This window comes from Rhinatrema bivittatum, chromosome 1 (genome assembly GCF_901001135.1).
Source record: "Rhinatrema bivittatum chromosome 1, aRhiBiv1.1, whole genome shotgun sequence".
NCBI lineage: Eukaryota > Metazoa > Chordata > Amphibia > Gymnophiona > Rhinatrematidae > Rhinatrema > Rhinatrema bivittatum.
This window is the reverse complement of record NC_042615.1, coordinates 489,392,259-489,411,786: the sequence shown is the minus strand read 5'-3', so window position 1 is coordinate 489,411,786 and position 19,528 is coordinate 489,392,259. Positions and strand designations below refer to the sequence as shown.

General features: G+C 47.1%; 1 protein-coding gene across 1 annotated transcript in view; it reads left to right on the top strand.

Annotated features, from left to right (window-relative positions):
* Window positions 1-19,528, top strand: part of ACO1 (aconitase 1) — a 172,281-nt gene that overhangs the window by 134,676 nt on the left and 18,077 nt on the right. The window contains exons 15-17 of the mRNA XM_029608585.1: window positions 2,447-2,571; window positions 8,116-8,220; window positions 15,565-15,707. Coding sequence (XP_029464445.1) covers window positions 2,447-2,571; window positions 8,116-8,220; window positions 15,565-15,707 — 373 coding nt within the window. The remainder of the gene's footprint in view (window positions 1-2,446; window positions 2,572-8,115; window positions 8,221-15,564; window positions 15,708-19,528) is intronic.

Below are 19,528 nucleotides of genomic sequence, written 5' to 3'. Positions count from 1 at the left end.
CAGAGCTAGCAGCTCATCTTTATGAAGGAACCGTAGCCTAGTTCTATACGGTTCTAATCCTGGAGGAATTTCGCCATCTTCAAGGGAGTCTGGATTGACGTGCCATCGTGAAGTCCTGCTGCCGCACTAGCAGTACTCTAACACTTAACAGTAGGTCCAGCAAGGTTCCTACCTGTGATTCTGCCCTGAGAGTATTAGAGAGGGCTCAAGATTGTGCCTGGAGAAAGGATTGCAATCCCTGGAAAAACTCTACTCGCGTAAAGGTAGAAGCATCCAATCCAGGAGGTACTTGAGATGTACATACTGAGCTACCATCCCCTACTGAAGAACCAGTTAGGGGATTTCCAAAATCAGGCACCCCACCTGAGCCGTCTGTACCCAGGCCTAAATACAGCTGGGAAGAACCAGGCTTAGTGAAATCAGAAGAAGGCAATTCTCCCTGAGCCTTCAAACAGCACTTGCACAAGTTAATGGGCACTCCTGGCTGAGATGTCCGAATATGACAGGCAGTGCAAAGAGAAAGGTGCTTGGGTTTCTTAGGCATAGGTACCATTATGGCCGACCATGCGCTTAAGCAGCGGCCAGAGGCGTGAGTCTAACTGGGGGGGGGGGGGGGGGTTAATACATCCAAAAACACTAGGCATCCAAAACTTAGGTGGCCCAAATCTAAGCGCCTTAAAGTCAATTTAAGCACACAATGTAACGTGGGCGCACAGGTAAGCGTGTGGCCACTTAAGGCACCGCTTAACTTAGATCTACAGAACACAAGGCCCAACTAAGCACCCAAAAACTGGACGCACAACCTGGAAGCACAGCTAGACGCACACGCCAAACCAAATATCCAGTAGAGGGAAGCCTAAGAAAAGCGCGCAAAATGCCATTGTGGCCTACCACACGGTGCGCAGCGAAAAAGCCTCAGAGCAGGGCCTAGCCTACCAAGGCTGCTTAACCCACCAGGCTGCCCACATCCCTTGACCTCCCACGGAGTGGGACAAACGTCAGAATGGCGCGCCGAGCATAGAGACCGGGAAAAGGGGGGAGCCCCGAGCTACAAAAGCCTCCTTTTATTTCTCTATAATTATATATATATTCTTTTTTTTTTTTTTTTTTTTTTTTAAACTTACCTGAGCTCAGCCTTACCTGTCTGAAAACAGAGACTGTCTCTGGCTGCGGGGGGAGAGGGCATATGCTGTCACCGCCACGCTCTGCTTTCTGCATCCGCTGCCTTTCAGCCGCTTAAGGAGCTAAGTCCATGCCGGCTGAAAAAATCTCAAACTGGGGAGGGACCTTTAGGTATCACCGCAGGAGAGTGGGACAAGTAATATCCTTAATTCTCCTTTTACAAAATGAAGCAATCCCCAGTAGGGAGATGCACGTCCACTATCTGCTGGAGATGGAGAATGCTGGCAGTTTGATATCACTGCAGGAGTCTATATACTGTGACGTCAGTTTGCTCCGTCTCAATCTGCTGATAGAGATGCATAATAACCTACTTGTTCTGGTTTCATCTGACTGAATGCTAAGAAATGTCATATCTCCCCCCCCCAAAAAAAACAAACAAACCATAACTAGTCTGGCCAGTGCTGCGGCAATCCTGGGGTCAGGGGTCATGCAGCACGACTCATTCCTGAACCCTGCAGTTATGGGCCCTGAATGTAGCCACCAGGTGTCACCCTTAGGCAGTGAATCTATAATAAATTTTACTTGCTCAAACTACCTTACGCAGTTAATAATATTGCCAATATTGCTTAGCTCTGTCAGTTCACAAAAAGGAAACTGTCAAGGTTAAATGATTTGTTTAAAGTAATGGATTTTAAATGCATGTATAAAATTTAAAACTAAAAAGTGACTACTGGGACAGATGATGAAAGTGTATAGCAGCTTTGTGCAATGACAATAGAATGAAAAGAATGTTATATTTGCAGCTCCTATGCTGCATTTTTTGAAGGTCCTTATTTAACTTTCAAGGAAGTTCTTTTCATTGTGCCTTTTTGTGAATTGACGGATCTAAGCAGCATTGGCACTATTATTATAGCTTGAGGTTATTTAAGCAAGTATAATTTGTTATAGATTCTTAGTCATTGATTTTGCCCTTGACTTTTGTTTGTTTTTACCCTTAGGCAATGACCAGGACCCCCTCCCTATAAGGGCTGTGACAGTTCACTCTACAGCATCCCCACCCGACCTGGGGAGAGGAAGACTTGACTTGGCAATTGAACTGGGGACCTTTTCCATGGCGGTGCACATCAGTACTGCCTCCGAGCCACCGCGTCAGCTCTTTTAATAGCCACTTCTCCAAAGGCCCTACACCTTACACAGAGAGAAGACATGCTGAATCTTTATTTTCTTTTCTCAAGATGAGGTTTAATAATAAAAGCTGTTAAGCTGATCCATACCTTTTGCCAAACAAGTAGTAATGTGTTCAAATTCTATATGTTTTCCATAGGAAGAAATTCAGAAGGCAAACCTGTATTCTTGAAAGATGTCTGGCCAACTAGAGATGAAATTCAGGCTGTTGAGCGACAGTTTGTCATTCCTGAGATGTTTAAAGAAGTTTACGAGAAAATAGAGGTGACCTATTTCTTTTTTTTTTTTCTTTTCCGTGAAAGCTCTTAGGTGCTTGTCAAAAAAACCCCCAAAAAACATGCATGTTGTTATACAAGTCTGTGCTAGTGCTGGAAAGAGTGGCTATCCGGGCATATTTAATGCACTTGGTTAGCCTTGCTTTGCATGAGTTAAAGCGTTCTGATGCACAGTTATCTGGTCGCAGACTTGTTCTCGTTGACGGTTTCCGGCTCAGAACATACAGTGAAGGGTACTCATGTTTGCTTGCATCATCTGCAGACGGTGAAGCGCAGGCTCTTTCAATTGAACGCCAATACATTCTCTGAAATGCTTCCTGTTCCACGTGCAGGACCCCAGAGGCAGGCAGAGCTCCAGAGTTTCAATGCGTGGATGAGACGATGGTGTAGGGAAGAGGGATTCAGCTTTGTAAGGAACTGGGGAAACTTTTGGGGAAAGGGGAGACTTTTCCGAAAGGATGGGCTCCACCTTAACCAGAGTGGAACCAAGCTGCTGGCACTAACTTTCAAAAAGGAGATAGAGCAGCTTTTAAACTAGAACAAAGGGGAAAGCCGACAGTCACTCAGCAGTGCATGGTTCGGAGAAATGTATCCTTGAAGGATATTAAAGAAACAGGAGAGTTAGGGCAACCCAAAAGAGAGGTTCCAATAAAAGCAAATATAGTCCATATGCCTATATGTAAAAAATCACCAAAACTAATGATTTCCGAATTATCCCAAACAACTGAAAAGCAGGTTGTTAAAACAAACAAAAAACACACTTTGAAATGTCTATATGCCAATGCCAGAAGTCTAAGAAGTAAGATGGGAGAGTTAGAGTGTATAGCAGCAAATGATGAGATTGACATAATTGGCATCACAGAAACTTGGTGGAAGGAGGATAACCAATGGGACAGTGCTATATCAGGGTACAAATTATATCGCAATGATAGGGAGGATCAACTTGGTGGGGGTGTGGCACTTTATGTCCGGGAGGGTATAGAGTCCAACAGGCTAAAGATCATACAAGAGACTAAATGCTCAGTAGAATCTATATGGGTAGAAATCCCATGTGTGTTGGGTAAGAGTATAGTGATAGGAGTATACTACCGTCCACCTGGACAAAATGGTCAGACAGATGATGAAATGCTAAGAGAAATCAGGGAAGCAAACCAATTTGGCAGTGCAATAATAATGGGAGATTTCAATTACCCCAATATTGACTGGGTAAATGTAACATCTGGACTTGCTAGAGATATAAAGTTCCTGGATGTAATAAATGATTGTTTCATGGAGCAATTGGTTCAGGAACCAACAAGAGAGGGAGCTATTTTAGATTTAATTCTTAGTGGAACACAGGATTTGGTGAGAGAGGTAACGGTGGTGGGGCCACTTGGCAACAGTGATCATAACATGATCAAATTTAAACTAATAACTGGTAGGGGGACAATAAGTAAATCTGCAGCTCTAACACTAAACTTTCAAAAGGGAAACTTTGATAAATGAGGAAAAATAGTCAGAAAAAAACTGAAAGGTGCAGCTGCAAAGGTTAAAAGTGTTCAACAGGCTTGGACATTGTTTAAAAATACAATCCTAGAGGCGCAGTCCATATGTATTCCACGCATTAAGAAAGGTGGAAGGAAGGCAAAACGATTACCGTCATGGTTAAAAGGTGAGGTGAAAGAGGCTATTTTAGCCAAAAAATCATCCTTCAAAAATTGGAAGAAAGATCCATCTGAAGAAAATAGGATAAAACATAAGCATTGTCAAGTTAAGTGTAAAACATTGATAAAACAAGCGAAGAGAGAATTTGAAATGAAGTTGGCCATAGAGGCAAAAACTCATAATAAAAACTTTTTTAAATATATCCAAAGCAAGAAACCTGTGAGGGAGTCGGTTGGACCATTAGATGGACCGAGGGGTTAAAGGGGCTCTTAGGGAAGATAAGGCCATTGCAGAAAGACTAAATGAATTCTTTGCTTCCATGTTTACTAGTGAGGATGTTGGGGAGATACCAGTTCCGGAGTTGGTTTTCAGGGGTGATGAGTCAGACGAACTGAACGAAATCACTGTCAACCTGGAAGATGTAGTAGGCCAGATTGACAAACTAAAGAGTAGCAAGTCACCTGGACCGGATGGTATGCATCCCAGGGTACTAAAGGAACTCAAAAATGAAATTTCTGACCTATTAGTTAAAATTTGTAACCTATCATTAAAATCATCCATTGTACCTGAAGACTGGAGGGTGGCCATGTAACCCCAATATTTAAAAAAGGCTCCAGGGGTGATCCGGGTAACTATAGACCAGTGAGCCTAACTTCAGTGCCGGGAAAAATAGTGGAAACTATCCTCAAGATCAAAATTGTAGAGCATATAGAAGAAAGACATGATTTAATGGGACACAGTCAACATGGATTTACCCAAGGGAAGTCTTGCCTAACAAACCTGCTTCATTTTTTTGAAGGGGTTAATAAACATGTGGATAAAGGTGAACCGGTAGATGTAGTGTATTTGGATTTTCAGAAGGCGTTTGACAAAGTCCCTCATGAGAGGCTTCTACGAAAACTAAAAAGTCATGGGATAGGAGGCGATGTCCTTTCGTGGATTACAAACTGGTTAAAAGACAGGAAACAGAGAGTAGGACTAAATGGTCAATTTTCTCAGTGGAAAAGGGTAAACAGTGGAGTGCCTCAGGGATCTGTACTTGGACCGGTGCTTTTCAATATATATATCAATGATCTGGAAAGGAATACGATGAGTGACGTTATCAAATTTGCAGATGATACAAAATTATTCAGAGTAGTTAAATCACAAGCAGACTGTGATACATTACAGGAGGACCTTGCAAGACTGGAAGATTGGGCATCCAAATGGCAGATGAAATTTAATGTGGACAAGTGCAAGGTGTTGCATATAGGGAAAAATAACCCTAGCTGTAGTTACACGATGTTAGGTTCCATATTAGGAGCTACCACCCAAGAAAGAGATCTAGGCGTCATAGTAGATAATACATTGAAATCGTCAGCTCAGTGTGCTGCAGCAGCCAAAAAAGCAAATAAAATGTTAGGAATTATTAGGAAGGGAATGGTTAATAAAACGGAAAATGTCATAATGCCTCTATATCGCTCCATGGTGAGACCACACCTTGAATACTGTGTACAATTCTGGTCGCCGTATCTCAAAAAAGATATAGTTGCAATGGAGAAGGTACAGAGAAGGGCAACCAAAATGATAAAGGGGATGGAACAGCTCCCCTATGAGGAAAGGCTGAAGAGGTTAGGGCTGTTCAGCTTGGAGAAGAGACGGCTGAGGGGGGATATCATAGAGGTCTTTAAGATCATGAGAGGTCTTGAACGAGTAGATGTGACTCGGTTATTTACACTTTCGAATAATAGAAGGACTAGGGGGCATTCCATGAAGTTAGCAAGTAGCACATTTAAGACTAATCTGAGAAAATTCTTTTTCACTCAACGCACAATAAATCTCTGGAATTTGTTGCCAGAGGATGTGGTTAGTGCAGTTAGTGTAGCTGGGTTCAAAAAAGGTTTGGATAAGTTCTTGGAAGAGAAGTCCATTAACGGCTATTAATCAAGTTTACTTAGGGAATAGTCACTGCTATTAATTGCATCAGTAGCATGGGATCTTCTAGGTGTTTGGGTAATTGCCAGGTTCTTGTGGCCTGGTTTGGCCTCTGTTGGAAACAGGATGCTGGGCTTGATGGACCCTTGGTCTGACCCAGCATGGCAATTTCTTATGTTCTTATACGTGATCAGACGTAGATTATGTTACGGTGATCTCTCCCTGATGGGTCACTGCAGAGCATATTGACTGATCAACCTAACTTGTATCAGGAGACCTATTTGAGCAAGAGTTTAAAAAAAAAAAAGAATAGTTGTTCAGTTTTTCTCAGTTGAGCTAAAGTGTAGTCAAGATAAAATAAACTTTTTTTTTTGCAACCAAACCACAGTTAATATAGTCAGGCGATAATACAGAACCTTGCAACTCTTCCTCATATTTCATAACTTCCTCTTGATTTCACGTTGTCATACATTAATTTAAAGAAGCTGAAATATTAAAGTGCCCACTCCTTAAGGGTGTGTATAGAGCATGAAAGCAAATGCTCTGCAATCTAAAATGTAGGAAATAACTTCTAAATTAAAGTGTACTTTCTTTTTGGTCCAGGGCTTGGCACATTACTACTATTACTGCAACTTAACATTTCTATGGTGATACTAGATGTATGCAGCACAGATACATAAAATAGGGACAGTCCCTGTTCTATTGAGCTTACAATCTGAATGAGACACACAGACAAGACAAATAATTTTTAGTAAGTATTACAGTAATAAAAACACATTTAACAAGACAGAGTCAAGATTAGGAAGAGTCGGGGATTTGAAGATTTAAAAGCAGTCTATAAGAGATGGGTCTTTACGCAGGATCTGAACATAGCCAGAGATGGAGCAAAACGCATCAGTTTCCCATTCTCTTTCCAGTGGTGCTCCAAGCTCCTTGCAGAAAACTGTCAGTGAGTCACCCCATCCCATAGCAGATCCCAGATAGGAGCCATAGGGATCCGAGGGCATCCAGATACACGGCAAGCCTAAAAAATCCTGGAAATAATTTAGTGCTATGGTTTTTGCATTCTCCACCCACATGGAGCATTTCAGCCTTTCAATATTTGGAGCTGGTAATGTTGAAATACCATTTTATGACACATTCAGTCTTCAATGTTGCCTTTTTTGTTCTTATTGTGACCTTCAAGCCATGGCAAGCCACCAATAATTCACACACCGTCAGACAATATCTTTGTATAATGAATGGGTACTTTCTAGCATGTTCTAAATTAATATTTCTGGCAAAAACATGTTTTGTTTTGTTTTTTAACAGACACCATAGCAGTGTTTTATAGTTACAATAATATTTAACAATTTTTTTTATTTTTAGCCTGCCTTTCCATTTGATACTCAGGTCAGCTTACAGCATGATTTAGAATTCAGGTACAATAAGTCCTGCCCAAAATAACTTCCAGTCTAAGTGAACAACTGAGGCAACAGAAGATAAAGTGACTTATCCTAGCTTACAAGGAGTGTCAGTAAGATCTGAACCCCCAGCTGCTTGGTTCTCATCCTGTTGCTCTAACCCTTAGGCCACCCCTTCTCTTTGATTTCCAGAGCTACTTTGAAATGAGAAGGAATTCTGTTTTTCAAAAATTTCCGTTATCTGGACTTGCAGCTTCTTTCTGGCTGCTGCAGAGAGTTTCACCGCACACTCCTGCTGAAGCAGCAGGGCACTCCAGTCACCAGAACATCAGGAATGCGGCGTTGGGAGCTGGAACATTGTCAAATACTGTAGATAATTTTGTAGTTTAAAAACAAAAAAATAGAACTGTAAAGCAGGGCTCAGGAATCTTGTAGGGAGAGTTAGTTAGAAATCCTTTATGCCTTCCAAATTGAAGGCTTCCCTTTTGCCAGAGTACATCGCTGGTTAAACTTAATCTACACATTTCAGAGAATATCACATCTAATTGCACTGCGATATCTATTTTCCTTAGAAAGTTAATGAAAGTTGGAACTCTTTAAATGCCCCATCTGATCAACTGTATTCCTGGAATCCAAAATCCACGTATATTAAATCTCCACCCTTCTTCGACAAACTGGTATGTATTTTACCTTTTTATTTCCCACTTTCTTCTCCATTTATATTTTTTGGTATCTGAAATCCTCCAAAGAATTAGAGGGGAGAGGAAAGGCTAAAGATGGTAGGACTCATCAGTTTGGAGAATAGACAGCTGAGGGGGAGATATGATAGAGGTCTATAAACAATGAGTGGAATGGAAAGAGTAAATCTTAATTGGTTGTTTATTCTTAGAATACAAAAACCAGGGGACACACAATGAATTTACTAGGTAATACATTTACAACTAATAAAAGAACATTTTTTATTCACTGCATAATTAAGTTCTGGAATTCTTTGCCAGAGGATATGGTGAAAGCTGTTAGTGTAGCTGCATTTAAAAAAAAAACATGTTTGGACAAGTTATGGAGGAAAGGTTCATAAATCATTATTAAGGTGGAGTTGCAGAAATCCATTGCTTATTCTTGGGATAAGCAGCTTGGAATCTTTCTACCCCTTGGGATCCTGCCAGGTACTTGTAACCTGTATTGGCCATTGTTAGAAACAGGATCCTGGGCTTAATGAACCTTTATTCTGACCCAATATCGCAAGACTTGTGTTCTTATGAGTAAGTGGTTTCCCGAAGAAGAACATCAGAAAAAGATTGGAATGGTAGTTTCAGAAACACACGGCTCCCTCTATTGTTGGCCTCATGGATTTCTGTTTTATTTGCTAAAAATCCTAGACCTCATTCCCCTCCACAATCCAGTGTTACGTTTTACATTTATAGTGGCCATCATTTAGAAATTTCATCCCAAGCAGCGATGCTTTACAGGATATTGTGGAATTCTGCATTAGTGGTTGGAGCATGTTATCAGTATAGTGGCATCTGTGGGAGAAACAGGCTTCTGCTGCGAGTGTGTTTCTTCCTTACAGTGCCACTGCAAAATCTTGCTCATAATGCATGTAATCTCTGATTCCACATAGTTGCTTCTTTTCAAGGCAAGGGATAGTTGCAATGCACTATAAGCCCCTTTCCCTGTACGTACCAGGATCAGTCCAGGACACCTGGGTTGTGACTCCGCACCAGTAGATGGAGACAGACTAAAACTTGTGGGCGGAGCATATATGCCCCTGTGCCAGTCACAGCCCCTCAGTCTTACTCTGTCTCCAGTAGGTGGTGCAGGTCAGGTCACAGCTCCTTCCTGCCCTGGTTCTGGTACTCCGTCAGGGTCGGTTCTTTCTTTTTCTTGGTTTTAGGCCAGTTTAGTGTTGTTAATTGGGATTTTGATTTTGCTAAATTTGATTTTGCTAAATTGTCCCTGAGGTCCCGTCCGCCCTGTCTCCCAGGGGGGTTGTGAGGTCCTGAGGGGACTACCCCCCCCTGGTTGAGGCCGCTGCTAGGGTCGAGGACCCGGCTTTCCCAGTAGCAGCGTCAGGGGTGACACCTGGGAGCCCGGTTCACTCACCCCTGCTGGACTAGGGCTCCAGGACCCTGGACAGCGACAAGCGTTGTTTTGTAAAAAAAAAAAAAAAAATTGTTTTACTTTTGTTTTCGGTTCTCTCTGGCTTCAGCTCTCTGCTGCTTTGCGTCGCCGCTCCGTGGGGTCTCCGGGGGGGGCGCCGCTGGCAGGGGGGAGGCCGGGGGGGCAGCCGGGGGGGCCGGTTTCGCTAAATTTAATTTTTTCCTCCCGGTGCGCTCTTCGCCGCGGCTCGTCGGCATGCCTCGTGGCTCGGCCTGTCGGGCCTGCGGCTCGGCGCGCGCGCGGCTTTACCGCGGTGCTCTGTGTGCGGCCTGCTTCCCGGGTGGAGAGCGGTCATCCGGGGCGCCTCGGGGGGCTCGATCCCGCAGCGCACGATCGCCGCCGCGCAGGGGGGGGCTCGGCAGAGCGGCCCCAAGACTTTTTCCCGCTGAGCGCGGGAGTGGCGGCCATTTTGGCCTCGGACCGTGTAATGGCGCGGGAAACGGCAGGAGCCTCGGGCCTGCCTCCCGCGCTTTCTCCTCAGCGGGTTGATACAGGGGGGTCCCCTCGGGGGTCCCTTGGTCCCCGGGGGTTTTCAGAGGAGGATTCTTCAGCCTCGGGGTCCCTTTCGGAGGATTTTGCGCTGTCGTTGCGCAAAGTCCTAAAGTGTACGTGCAGTAAGCGCGGCCGGGGGGGACCCCGCAAGGCCCCCCCCAGGGAAGTCGTCATGCAATCCTAAGGGCGCTGCGGAGGGGTCCCGGGGCCCTTCCCGAAGTACGCGGCTTCCTCGTGGCGTCCCACAGGAAGCCGATTCCGATTCCCCCCTGCGGTGGACTCTGATTCCCCTGAGAAGCCCCTGAAAGGGGCCGACGGAGAGGGGACGGACGAATCCGCTCAGCCAGGCGCCGGAAAGGGATCCCAAGCAGTGGAAAATGATGATCCCAAGGTGTTCCGGCTCTTCCGCAGGGAGGACCTGCCACCCTTAATTCCGGCCATTCTCCAGGAGCGGGGCATAGAAGCGCCTCCGGTGGTAGTCCGTCAGGAGGCAAACATGGATCCGGTCCTGTTAGGTCTCTCGGCTCCGGCAGTGGCTTTCCCGTTTCTTCTCCTCGACGAATATTCTGTTCCGGAATGGGACACCCCGGAGTTAGTTTTGAAGGTCAGTAAGGCCATGGACAAGCTTTACCCGCTTCCGGAGGATGCGCTGGACCTTCTCATATTCCCCAAGGTGGACTCAGCGGTCTCCGCGGTAACAAAGAGATCTACCAATTCCGGTCACGGACGCGGCAGCTCTCAAGGACCTTCAGGACAGGAAGCTGGAAGTGCAGCTCAAGAAGATTTCGAGGTTTCCGCGCTGGGAGTGCAGGCCATCTGCACGAATTTCGCCATGCGGGCCAGTCTGCGCTGGGCCCAGGTTCTTCAAGCCAATGCGGATTTTCCGCAGACGAGGCAGCGCAGGCAGATCGTTTGGAAGCTGCAATAGCATATGGCGTGGATGCGCTGCACGATTTGCTGCTCACGTCGGTTAGGTCCATGGTAGCGGCTGTCTCGGCACGCCGACTTTTGTGGTTGCGCAACTGGGCGGCGGATGGTTCTTCCAAGGCTCATTTCGGGGCATTACCATTCAAGGGACTTTGCTGTTTGGCAAGGAATTGGACGAGTTAACGAGTTCCCTGGGGGGGAAAAACAGGGCCTTCTAGCTTCCCGAGGATAGATCCTGGGCGAGGTCCTCGTTTTCGGCCAGTTCTCTTTCTCGGGGTCCCAGGAGGTCGCGTCCTCAAAGGTCGTCCGGGCGCTCGTATAGGTCTTCCTCCTCCCGTACTCCGCAGTGGCAGCAACAGTCCTTTCGAGGTAGGCGCTTCGGTAGACAAGGAGGTGCCTGGCAATCACGGCGCCCAAGTCTTCGCAATGAAAGGGGGTCGGCCCATCTCTCGCCGCAGCCTCGGCACGCCGTTTCCAACGGCGGGGTACGGTTGATGTCATTTCCGAGAGATGGCCCGGTGTAACGGCGGACCAGTGAGTCCTCATGGTCATAGGACGCGGCTACGCGTTGGATGTTGCTCACACCCCAGCGGACAAGTTCCTGGTCTCGCCTTGCAAGGCTCCCGAGAAGAAGGCGGCGGTGCTCGACACCATCCAACGCTTAGCAGGCTTGGGAGCTATTTCTCCAGTCCCGGTCAGCCAACACGACAAGGGCCGTTACTCCATCTACTTCATCGTCCCAAGGAAGGACGGCACGTCCAGACCCATTCTGGATCTCAAGGGGTGAACCGATGCCTTCGGATTCCTCACTTCACAATGGAGGCGATTCGTTTAGTCATCGCCGCGGTAAGGCCCGGCGAGTTTCTAGCCTCCCTGGAGGTCGGAGCTACATCTTCTCACGGAGGCATATCTTCACATAGGCATTCATCCATCGTTCCAACGCTTCCTCAGGTCTGCGTCCTAGGGCGGCATTACCAGTTCCGAGCGCTCCAGTTCGGGCTCGCGATGGCCCCACGTACATTCTCGAAGGTGATGGTCGTGGTGGCGGCGCAGCTGCGCCGAGAAGGTCTCTTCGCCGAGAAGGTCTCCTGGTCCACCCTTACCTGGACGATTGGTTAATTCGGGCAAAGTCCGAGGATCAGTGTCGGATGGCGGTAGCCAGGGCCCTCCACCTTCTGCAGTCCCTAGGATGGGTGGTCAACTATAGCAAGAGTCATCTGACACCCACGCGGACCTTGGAATATCTGGGAGCTCTTTTCGACACGAAGCAGGGCACGGTGTTCCTGTCACACGAACTGAGGTGCAAACTGCAAGCTCAAGTACGTCGCTTATTGTCTCTCCGCTAACCGCGGGTCTGCGACTACCTTACGGTCCTAGGGTCTATGGCTTCAACGCTGGCACTGGTTCCCTGGGCATTCGCTCATCTGCGTCCATTACAGTCATCCTTACTATCCCGCTGGAAGCCGGTCTCTGAGGAATTCCATCTACCGCTTCCACTCAAGGGACACGCGAGGTCCAGCCTGCTCTGCCTGGGGAGCTCGGTCCAAGGCCTATGGCCCGTGTCGCAAGCCCAGTGGTCTATCAATCGCCTAGAGCCCAGAGCGCGCCTAGAGACCAGAGCGGTCCGTCTGGCCCTGCAAGCCTTTCTGCCGTTGCTGCGGGGGAAGGCAGTTCGAGTGTTGTCGGACAATGCGACCACAGGGGCATACATCAAACGCCAGGGCGGACCAAGGAGCCCCCAGGTGGTGGAGGAGACTCAGCGCTTGATGGCCTGGTCGGAGCTACATCTCAGCAACATAGCAGCGTCTCACATTGCGGCAGTCGACAACGTGCAGGCGGATTTTCTCAGCCGTCATCGTCTGGATCCCGGAGTGTGGGAGTTGGGGGACGAAGCTTTCTGCTCATTTGCAAAACGTGGGGGGTGCCCCACATGGATCTGATGGCCACGTGGCACAACGCGAAGGCCCCGCGATTTTACAATCGATGTCGAGAACGGGGGGCAGAAGGCGTCGATGAGTTGGTGCCTCCCTGGCCGACGGATGTGCTGCTCTACGTGTTTCCCCCGTGGCCGATGATCGGCATGATTCTACGGCGCATAGAATTGCACCCGGCCGAGGTAGTCTTAGTGGCACCGGAGTGGCCGCGCCGGCCGTGGTTTGCAGACCTCGCCCAGCTGGCGGTAACGGCGCCCCTTCGGTTTCACGGTATGGCGGGCCTGCTCCATCAGGGCCCCGTCTGGCATATGTCCGTGTCTGGGTGGTCTTTGAGGACTGGTGCGTGCAGCGTGGGGTGGTCTCCACTTCGGCTTCCGTCTCCGACATTCTGGCGTTCCTCCAGGCTGGTCGCCTGGCGTGCAGTTCCCTTCGGGTTCAAGTGGCAGTGCTCGGTTGTTTGCAGGGTTCAAGTGGCAGCGCTCGGTTGTTTTCGGGGTACGGTCCGTGGTACGTCCCTAGCGCTCCACCCGGACTTTGCTCGCTTCCTCCGGGGTGCCAAACGCCTTCGTCCTCCCTTGCGTCTTCCTTGTCCGGCTTGGGACCTCAACTGGGTTCTTGTCCGGCTTGGAACCTCATCTGGGTTCTCTCCTCCCTATGCACGGCGCATATTGAGCTTTGAAACGCGCGACTCTTAAGGACCTCACTCTTCAGACGGCGTTCTTGGTAGCGATCGCCTCGGCGCGGCGTGTTTCCGAGTTGCAGGCCCGGTCCTGTAGTGAACCCCTTTTTGCGTATTTCCGATTCCGGAGTTTCTTTGCGCACAGTTCCTTCCTTCCTACCGAAAGTGGTGTCGTCTTGTCGTATGAATCAATCGGTGGAACTGCCCGCTTTGGCGGCCAGGGAGTTCTCTGTTCCAGAAGCGAGAGAATTGCGGACGCTTGACGTGCGGAGGTCCCTCCTCCGATATCTGGAGGTCAGTAATCCGTTTCGGGTCACAGATCATCTGTTTGTCCTGTTCTCTGGTCCTAAGTAAGGGGCCGCAGCGTCTCGCACAACGATCGCCCGGTGGCTTAAGGAGGCCATTGCTTCAGCGGTGGCTTAAGGAGGCCATTGCTTCGGCGTACTGGGTGCGGGGAAAACCGCTTCCCGTGGGCCGGAGGGCTCACTCGACTCGTGCGCAGGCGGCACCTTGAGCGGAGGCTTCTCCGGTATTGCCTCAAGAGATTTGCGGGGCGGCTACCTGGAAGTCGTTGTATACCTTTATCAGGCAGTTCGGGGGATGTCCGGGCTACCGATCCCGGAGGATCTGGAGAGAGGGTACTCCGAGCGGGACTCTCTGCTTCCCACCCTCGGTAATTTAGCTCTGGTACATCCCAGGTGTCCTGGACTGATCCTGGTACGTACAGGGAAAGGAAAATTAGTTTCTTACCTGATAATTTTCGTTCCTGTAGTACCAAGGATCAGTCCAGGATCCCGCCCGCAGTGCTACGCTGAAGTAATGGAGAGTCCGCTCTTTGTTCTGAATTCTTCTGTTCCGCTTGTTTAACTCTCTTGGTTGGAGAGTCTGTTTCCAGGAGGGGTGTTTTCCCCGTTCTATTAGCGGTTTCTAGCTAGTTTAGTTCTCTGGTTGTGTTCTACTTTGACATTACGTATGACTGAGGGGCTGTGACTGGCACAGGGGCATATATGCTCCGCCCACAAGTTTTAGTCTGTCTCCATCTACTGGTGCGGAGTCACAACCCAGGTGTCCTGGACTGATCCTTGGTACTACAGGAACGAAAATTATCAGGTAAGAAACTAATTTTCCTATAATAATTCTGTTGTAAACTCTGCAATGCATTGTTCTCGGTGAAAGCCTTGCAGATACCACTGTGCTAATTAGAGATGGAAAAGTAGTTTGGGGTTAAACTTTATTTTATTTTATTTGTTATGATACTGTATTATGTTCTACATTTTGTACTGATTGTATTGCTGTATTTTATGGTATTGATGGGGGAAAGTATTATTGTTTAGTTGTGTGATGTGGCTTATTGCTTACCTAGTGAGAGTAGGGATATGGGACACCTGCATTAGGGATTTTCATTATTGTATTTATGTAAACCGCTTTGGGTTCCCATTTTGGGGAATAAGGTGGTATATCAGTGAAAGAATAGAATAGGAAACTTGTTGACGTTAATGCAACAAATCTCCCACAGACTGAATAAACTGACAGAATATCTATATCTTGGTTTACAAGTTTGACAGACCAATTTGTTTTTCACCCAGGGTGAATCTGTCATTGCCATTGACCAGGGCTTCTGTCAGTGAGAAGTTGACATGCAATCAGTTCCCTGTATCCCTGAGAGTGTATAGATAGGTATGAATCTAGTTGATGTCTCTTTGTGCTAGGAGATTTTTCCAGTCAGTAAGCACCAAGTAGACCCACCTTTGCTCTCTGCTGAGTCTAGAGCAAGTGTCATGCAGTGGAAAGAGGAAACAAATGATCATATTTCTCTCATACTTTTTAAGACTATGGAGCTTCAGCCCCCAAAATCTATAGTTGATGCGTACGTCCTGTTAAATTTGGGAGATTCTGTAACCACTGACCACATCTCTCCTGCTGGGAATATAGCTAGGAACAGTCCAGCGGCTCGCTATTTGACCAACAGAGGGTAAGTTACATCTGGGAGATTACTTGCCCCTTAATCTACCCTCCTCACCTATCTGCTGTCACTTTTAAGCCTTTTATTTTCTATACTGTGGTTTCTATCAGTTGCTTCTGTTTTTGCTGAGCAATGAAAATGCATATCTTATTTTAATCATTTGTATGCATCTCCCTTACCACCGTGAACTTTGCACCTGAACACACATATGAAGCAGAGCTGCTTATTCCATTTGGAAGGCAGAAGCTGGCATTGCACCAGGTGCTATAAGGATCTGGAAGACTTGAAAATGGCTCTTGAGATCGTCACACCAGGCTCAAGCATTCATAGAAATGTGTGCTTTATGGTGCAGTTTCTATTTAAAAAAAAATAAAATAAAACAAATGTAAAAATAACTGCAAATTTGAAGAGATGCAACTTTGTAGAAAGTAGCTATTGATTTTTGTCCAAAATGTAAACTGTTTAGGAATCACTGTGTCAGTGAGTAAATCCTCCCTCCCTTCCTGGTGGTCCTCTCACAGGCCAGCTTTGACTTCTGTGCTGCTGATCTGGGAGCTTAAAGCCTGCCACTGATCTTGGCTTGCATCTTGTGTGGTATGTCCCTCGTGTCTCCAATCCTGGTTGTCATAAAACTCCCATTCCTGTTATCACTGCAGCACTTCAGGTCTCCCCATTTAATAGGATAGCTTGCTGAGAGATCATAGTAACCTGTGAAAAATAACTGGGAAATCCTAGGTCCGTTGCCAATAGGTTTATGTGTTGTCCTAAATGGCTTTGCTGTGCTTCTTATGTCTGCAACAGGCCTGACCAAGAAACTTTTTTTTTTTAATTGGTAACCAATTAAAATGACATGTTGTGTATTTGTGTAGCTGATAAAACAGCATTACAATTTTAATCTGTCAGCAGATTTTATCATTTGTTTACCCAGTTGATGTAATACTTTCACTATTTGCTTTTTTAAAATGATTTTGGCTGCCCTTCCCTTTTTGTCTGCTCGTGATGCAGTTGAGTCTCGGACAAGGTACTCGCCGCCACCACCACGCGGTCTGCTGCTCAGCCAGCCTGTGAGCAGGCGCACCCACGTATTTTGGACTGCACATCTGGAGGTTGGGTGTATCATACCCGGTTGCTTTACATGCCATGCAAATTCAAAGAAGCCAGTTCATATTAGATCAAAAACCAAATTAGATTTATGGCTTCAAAAAGCTTAAATCAAAACACATTTCAAAGAAGGCTGAATGCTAGCTGGCTAAGTCCTGTCACAGAATTTCCCCTTCCCCTCTCCCTTACCATAAGCCATGGATCCCCCTCTTTCCTGTCCCTCCCCCCCCCAACCCCTGAAACTCGACAGGATAAACCACACACGCGTGCGCGTGCAGCCAGAGAAGATCCTGGGACCTCCACACCGGTCTGGAATTTCAGTTTAAGATTCCAGTAGGTCTTCTGTCTTCGCTGGCAGGAGGGAGGTGGTGTCCTTCCTGCCACCGCTGCTGCTGAGCTTTGCAAAATGGAGCCGTCTAGCGGCACTGGCGACATCATTCTGCCTAAGTCAGCAGACGGAAGACCTCCCAGAGCCATAAGGTGAGATTCTGCAGGGGTGCAGGGATCCCAGGATGATCTCTGGGCAGGTGGAAAGAGCAAGGGACAGTACTGGAGTTAGGGCCACTATCCCAGTTCTGAAAATCAGTGCTAAGTTCCTAACTTGCTTTCCCCTCCCTCCCCCCGGCCTGGCCTGATTTTGGGCCATCTGGGTTTAGTAGCCTCAAGGTTTCAAAGGTGCTAAAAGGGAAATGCAGTTAATGCAGTGGGAAGATGTAAAAGAATGCTTCTGAAACTGAATCCCAGAATTGTTCAATTTTAGAATCCTAATACTTTTAGTATTTTTTAAGAAAATAAAATTGCTGTTAATATGAGAAGTGTTGGGCAGCAGACCCATTAGTACAGTAAGTGGTTTTAGGTTTCAAGATGCACGACATGAAGTTAGCTTATATAAATTTCAACCCATTTTAATGAGGCAAATTCTGCAGAAATACCATCCCCACTTCTTATACTATGGACCCTTGCTTCTCCAAATTACTTGAAAGCAAAGGTAAGGATTTGGCAGGTTCAGTGGGTTTGGTAATAAATCATTCCTTTGGTAACAGACAGTTTCCGAAATCATTAAAGATGGCAATAGTGAAGCCATTTCTAAAGAAGATCTCATTAGATCTGAGTATACTGGGAAAATTAGTGGAGCAAGCAGTTGCTTTGCAAATTGAGGATTTTATGGATGTTTCTGGGGTGCTCGATTGTTTTGGTCTAAACCCAGACTGAAAACAATGGAATGGAGACAGCATTAGTGGCGGTGGTCAGCAGTAGGCGCTGGATAGGGATAAGGATTCTCTCCTCGTCCTGCTCAATTTTCCGGCTGCCTTTGACACTGCTGACTACCAGATCCTTTTGAAAAGATTATCATATGTATTTATTGTATTTATATGTTGCCTTTCAGCCACTTCCAAGTGGATTACATTCAGGTACTATGGTTATGTCACTGTCCCCAGGGGGCTCACAATCTAAGGGGTGGATTTTAAAACCCCTACGCGCCAGCGCGCCTATTTTGCATAGGCCACCGGCGCGCATAAAGCCCCGGGACGTGAGGGGGCGTGTCCGGGGGCGTTCCCGAAACGACGCGGCATTCCGGGGGCGGGCCCAGGGGCGTGGTCGAGGCCTCCGGACCACGCCCCCGGGACCGGAGGACGGAGCGGGGCTGCTGGCGACGCGCGCAAAGTTACGCCTGCTTTCAGCAGGCGTAACTTTGCCGACAAAGGTAAGGGGGTGGTTTAGATAGGGCCGGGGGGGTGGGTTAGGTGGGGGGAGGGCGAAGAAAAGTTCCCTCCGAGGCCGCTCCGAAATCGGAGCGGCCTCGGAGGGAACAGGCAGGCCGCGCTGGGCTCGGCGCGAGCAGGTTGCACAAATGTGCACCCCCTTGTGCGCGCCGACCCCGGATTTTATAAGATACACGCGGCTACGCGCGTATCTTATAAAATCTGGTGTACTTTTGTTCGCGCCGGTGGCGCGAACAAAAGTACCCACACGCGTAGTGTTTGAAAATCCGCCCCTATGTTTGTACCTGAGGCAATGGAAGGTCTTCCTGGATTAGTCCTGTGGTGATTTCAGTCATTTTTTTATTTTTTATCAAATACGCTGCAAAAGGTTTATGTGAATGGTTGTTTTTCTGTACCAGGGGAGTCCCTGAACTTGATCCTTGAGGGCTGTAATCTAGTTGAGTTTTCAGATTTCCCCAATGAATGTGCATGAGATCTAATTGCATGCCCTGCCTATACTGTATGTGGATAAATCTAGTGCATATTCATTGTGGAAATCCTGAAAAGCCGACTGGCTTGCGGCTCTGAAGGAGTTCTTTGTTCTATACCATGGGGCTGAGAGTAGTGGATCTCAACCCAGCTAGTCTGGTATTCAGTCTAGCCACATTGAATAGGCATGAGAGAAATCTGCATATAATGGAGGAAGTGCATGCAGATCTGTCTCATGTATATTCATTGTGGATATTCTGAAAACTTTACTGGCTGGATCTGCCCCAAGCACTGGGTTGAGAATCTTTGCCTTAGAGTATGCAGTCCCCCAAGACCCCTAACACTCACCAATATCATTTAATATATTGCTTCCAACCATTGGGAACACTGATTAGGAAATTTGACTTCCAATTTTGATTTCATCCAAGTGATCTGCAGCTTTTTGTACCATTAGGTCCCCAAGGAATTTAAATAAATGCTTTGAAGCAATTGCAAATTGAACTAAGTACAAATTGAACATAGAGAAGTCAGAAATTC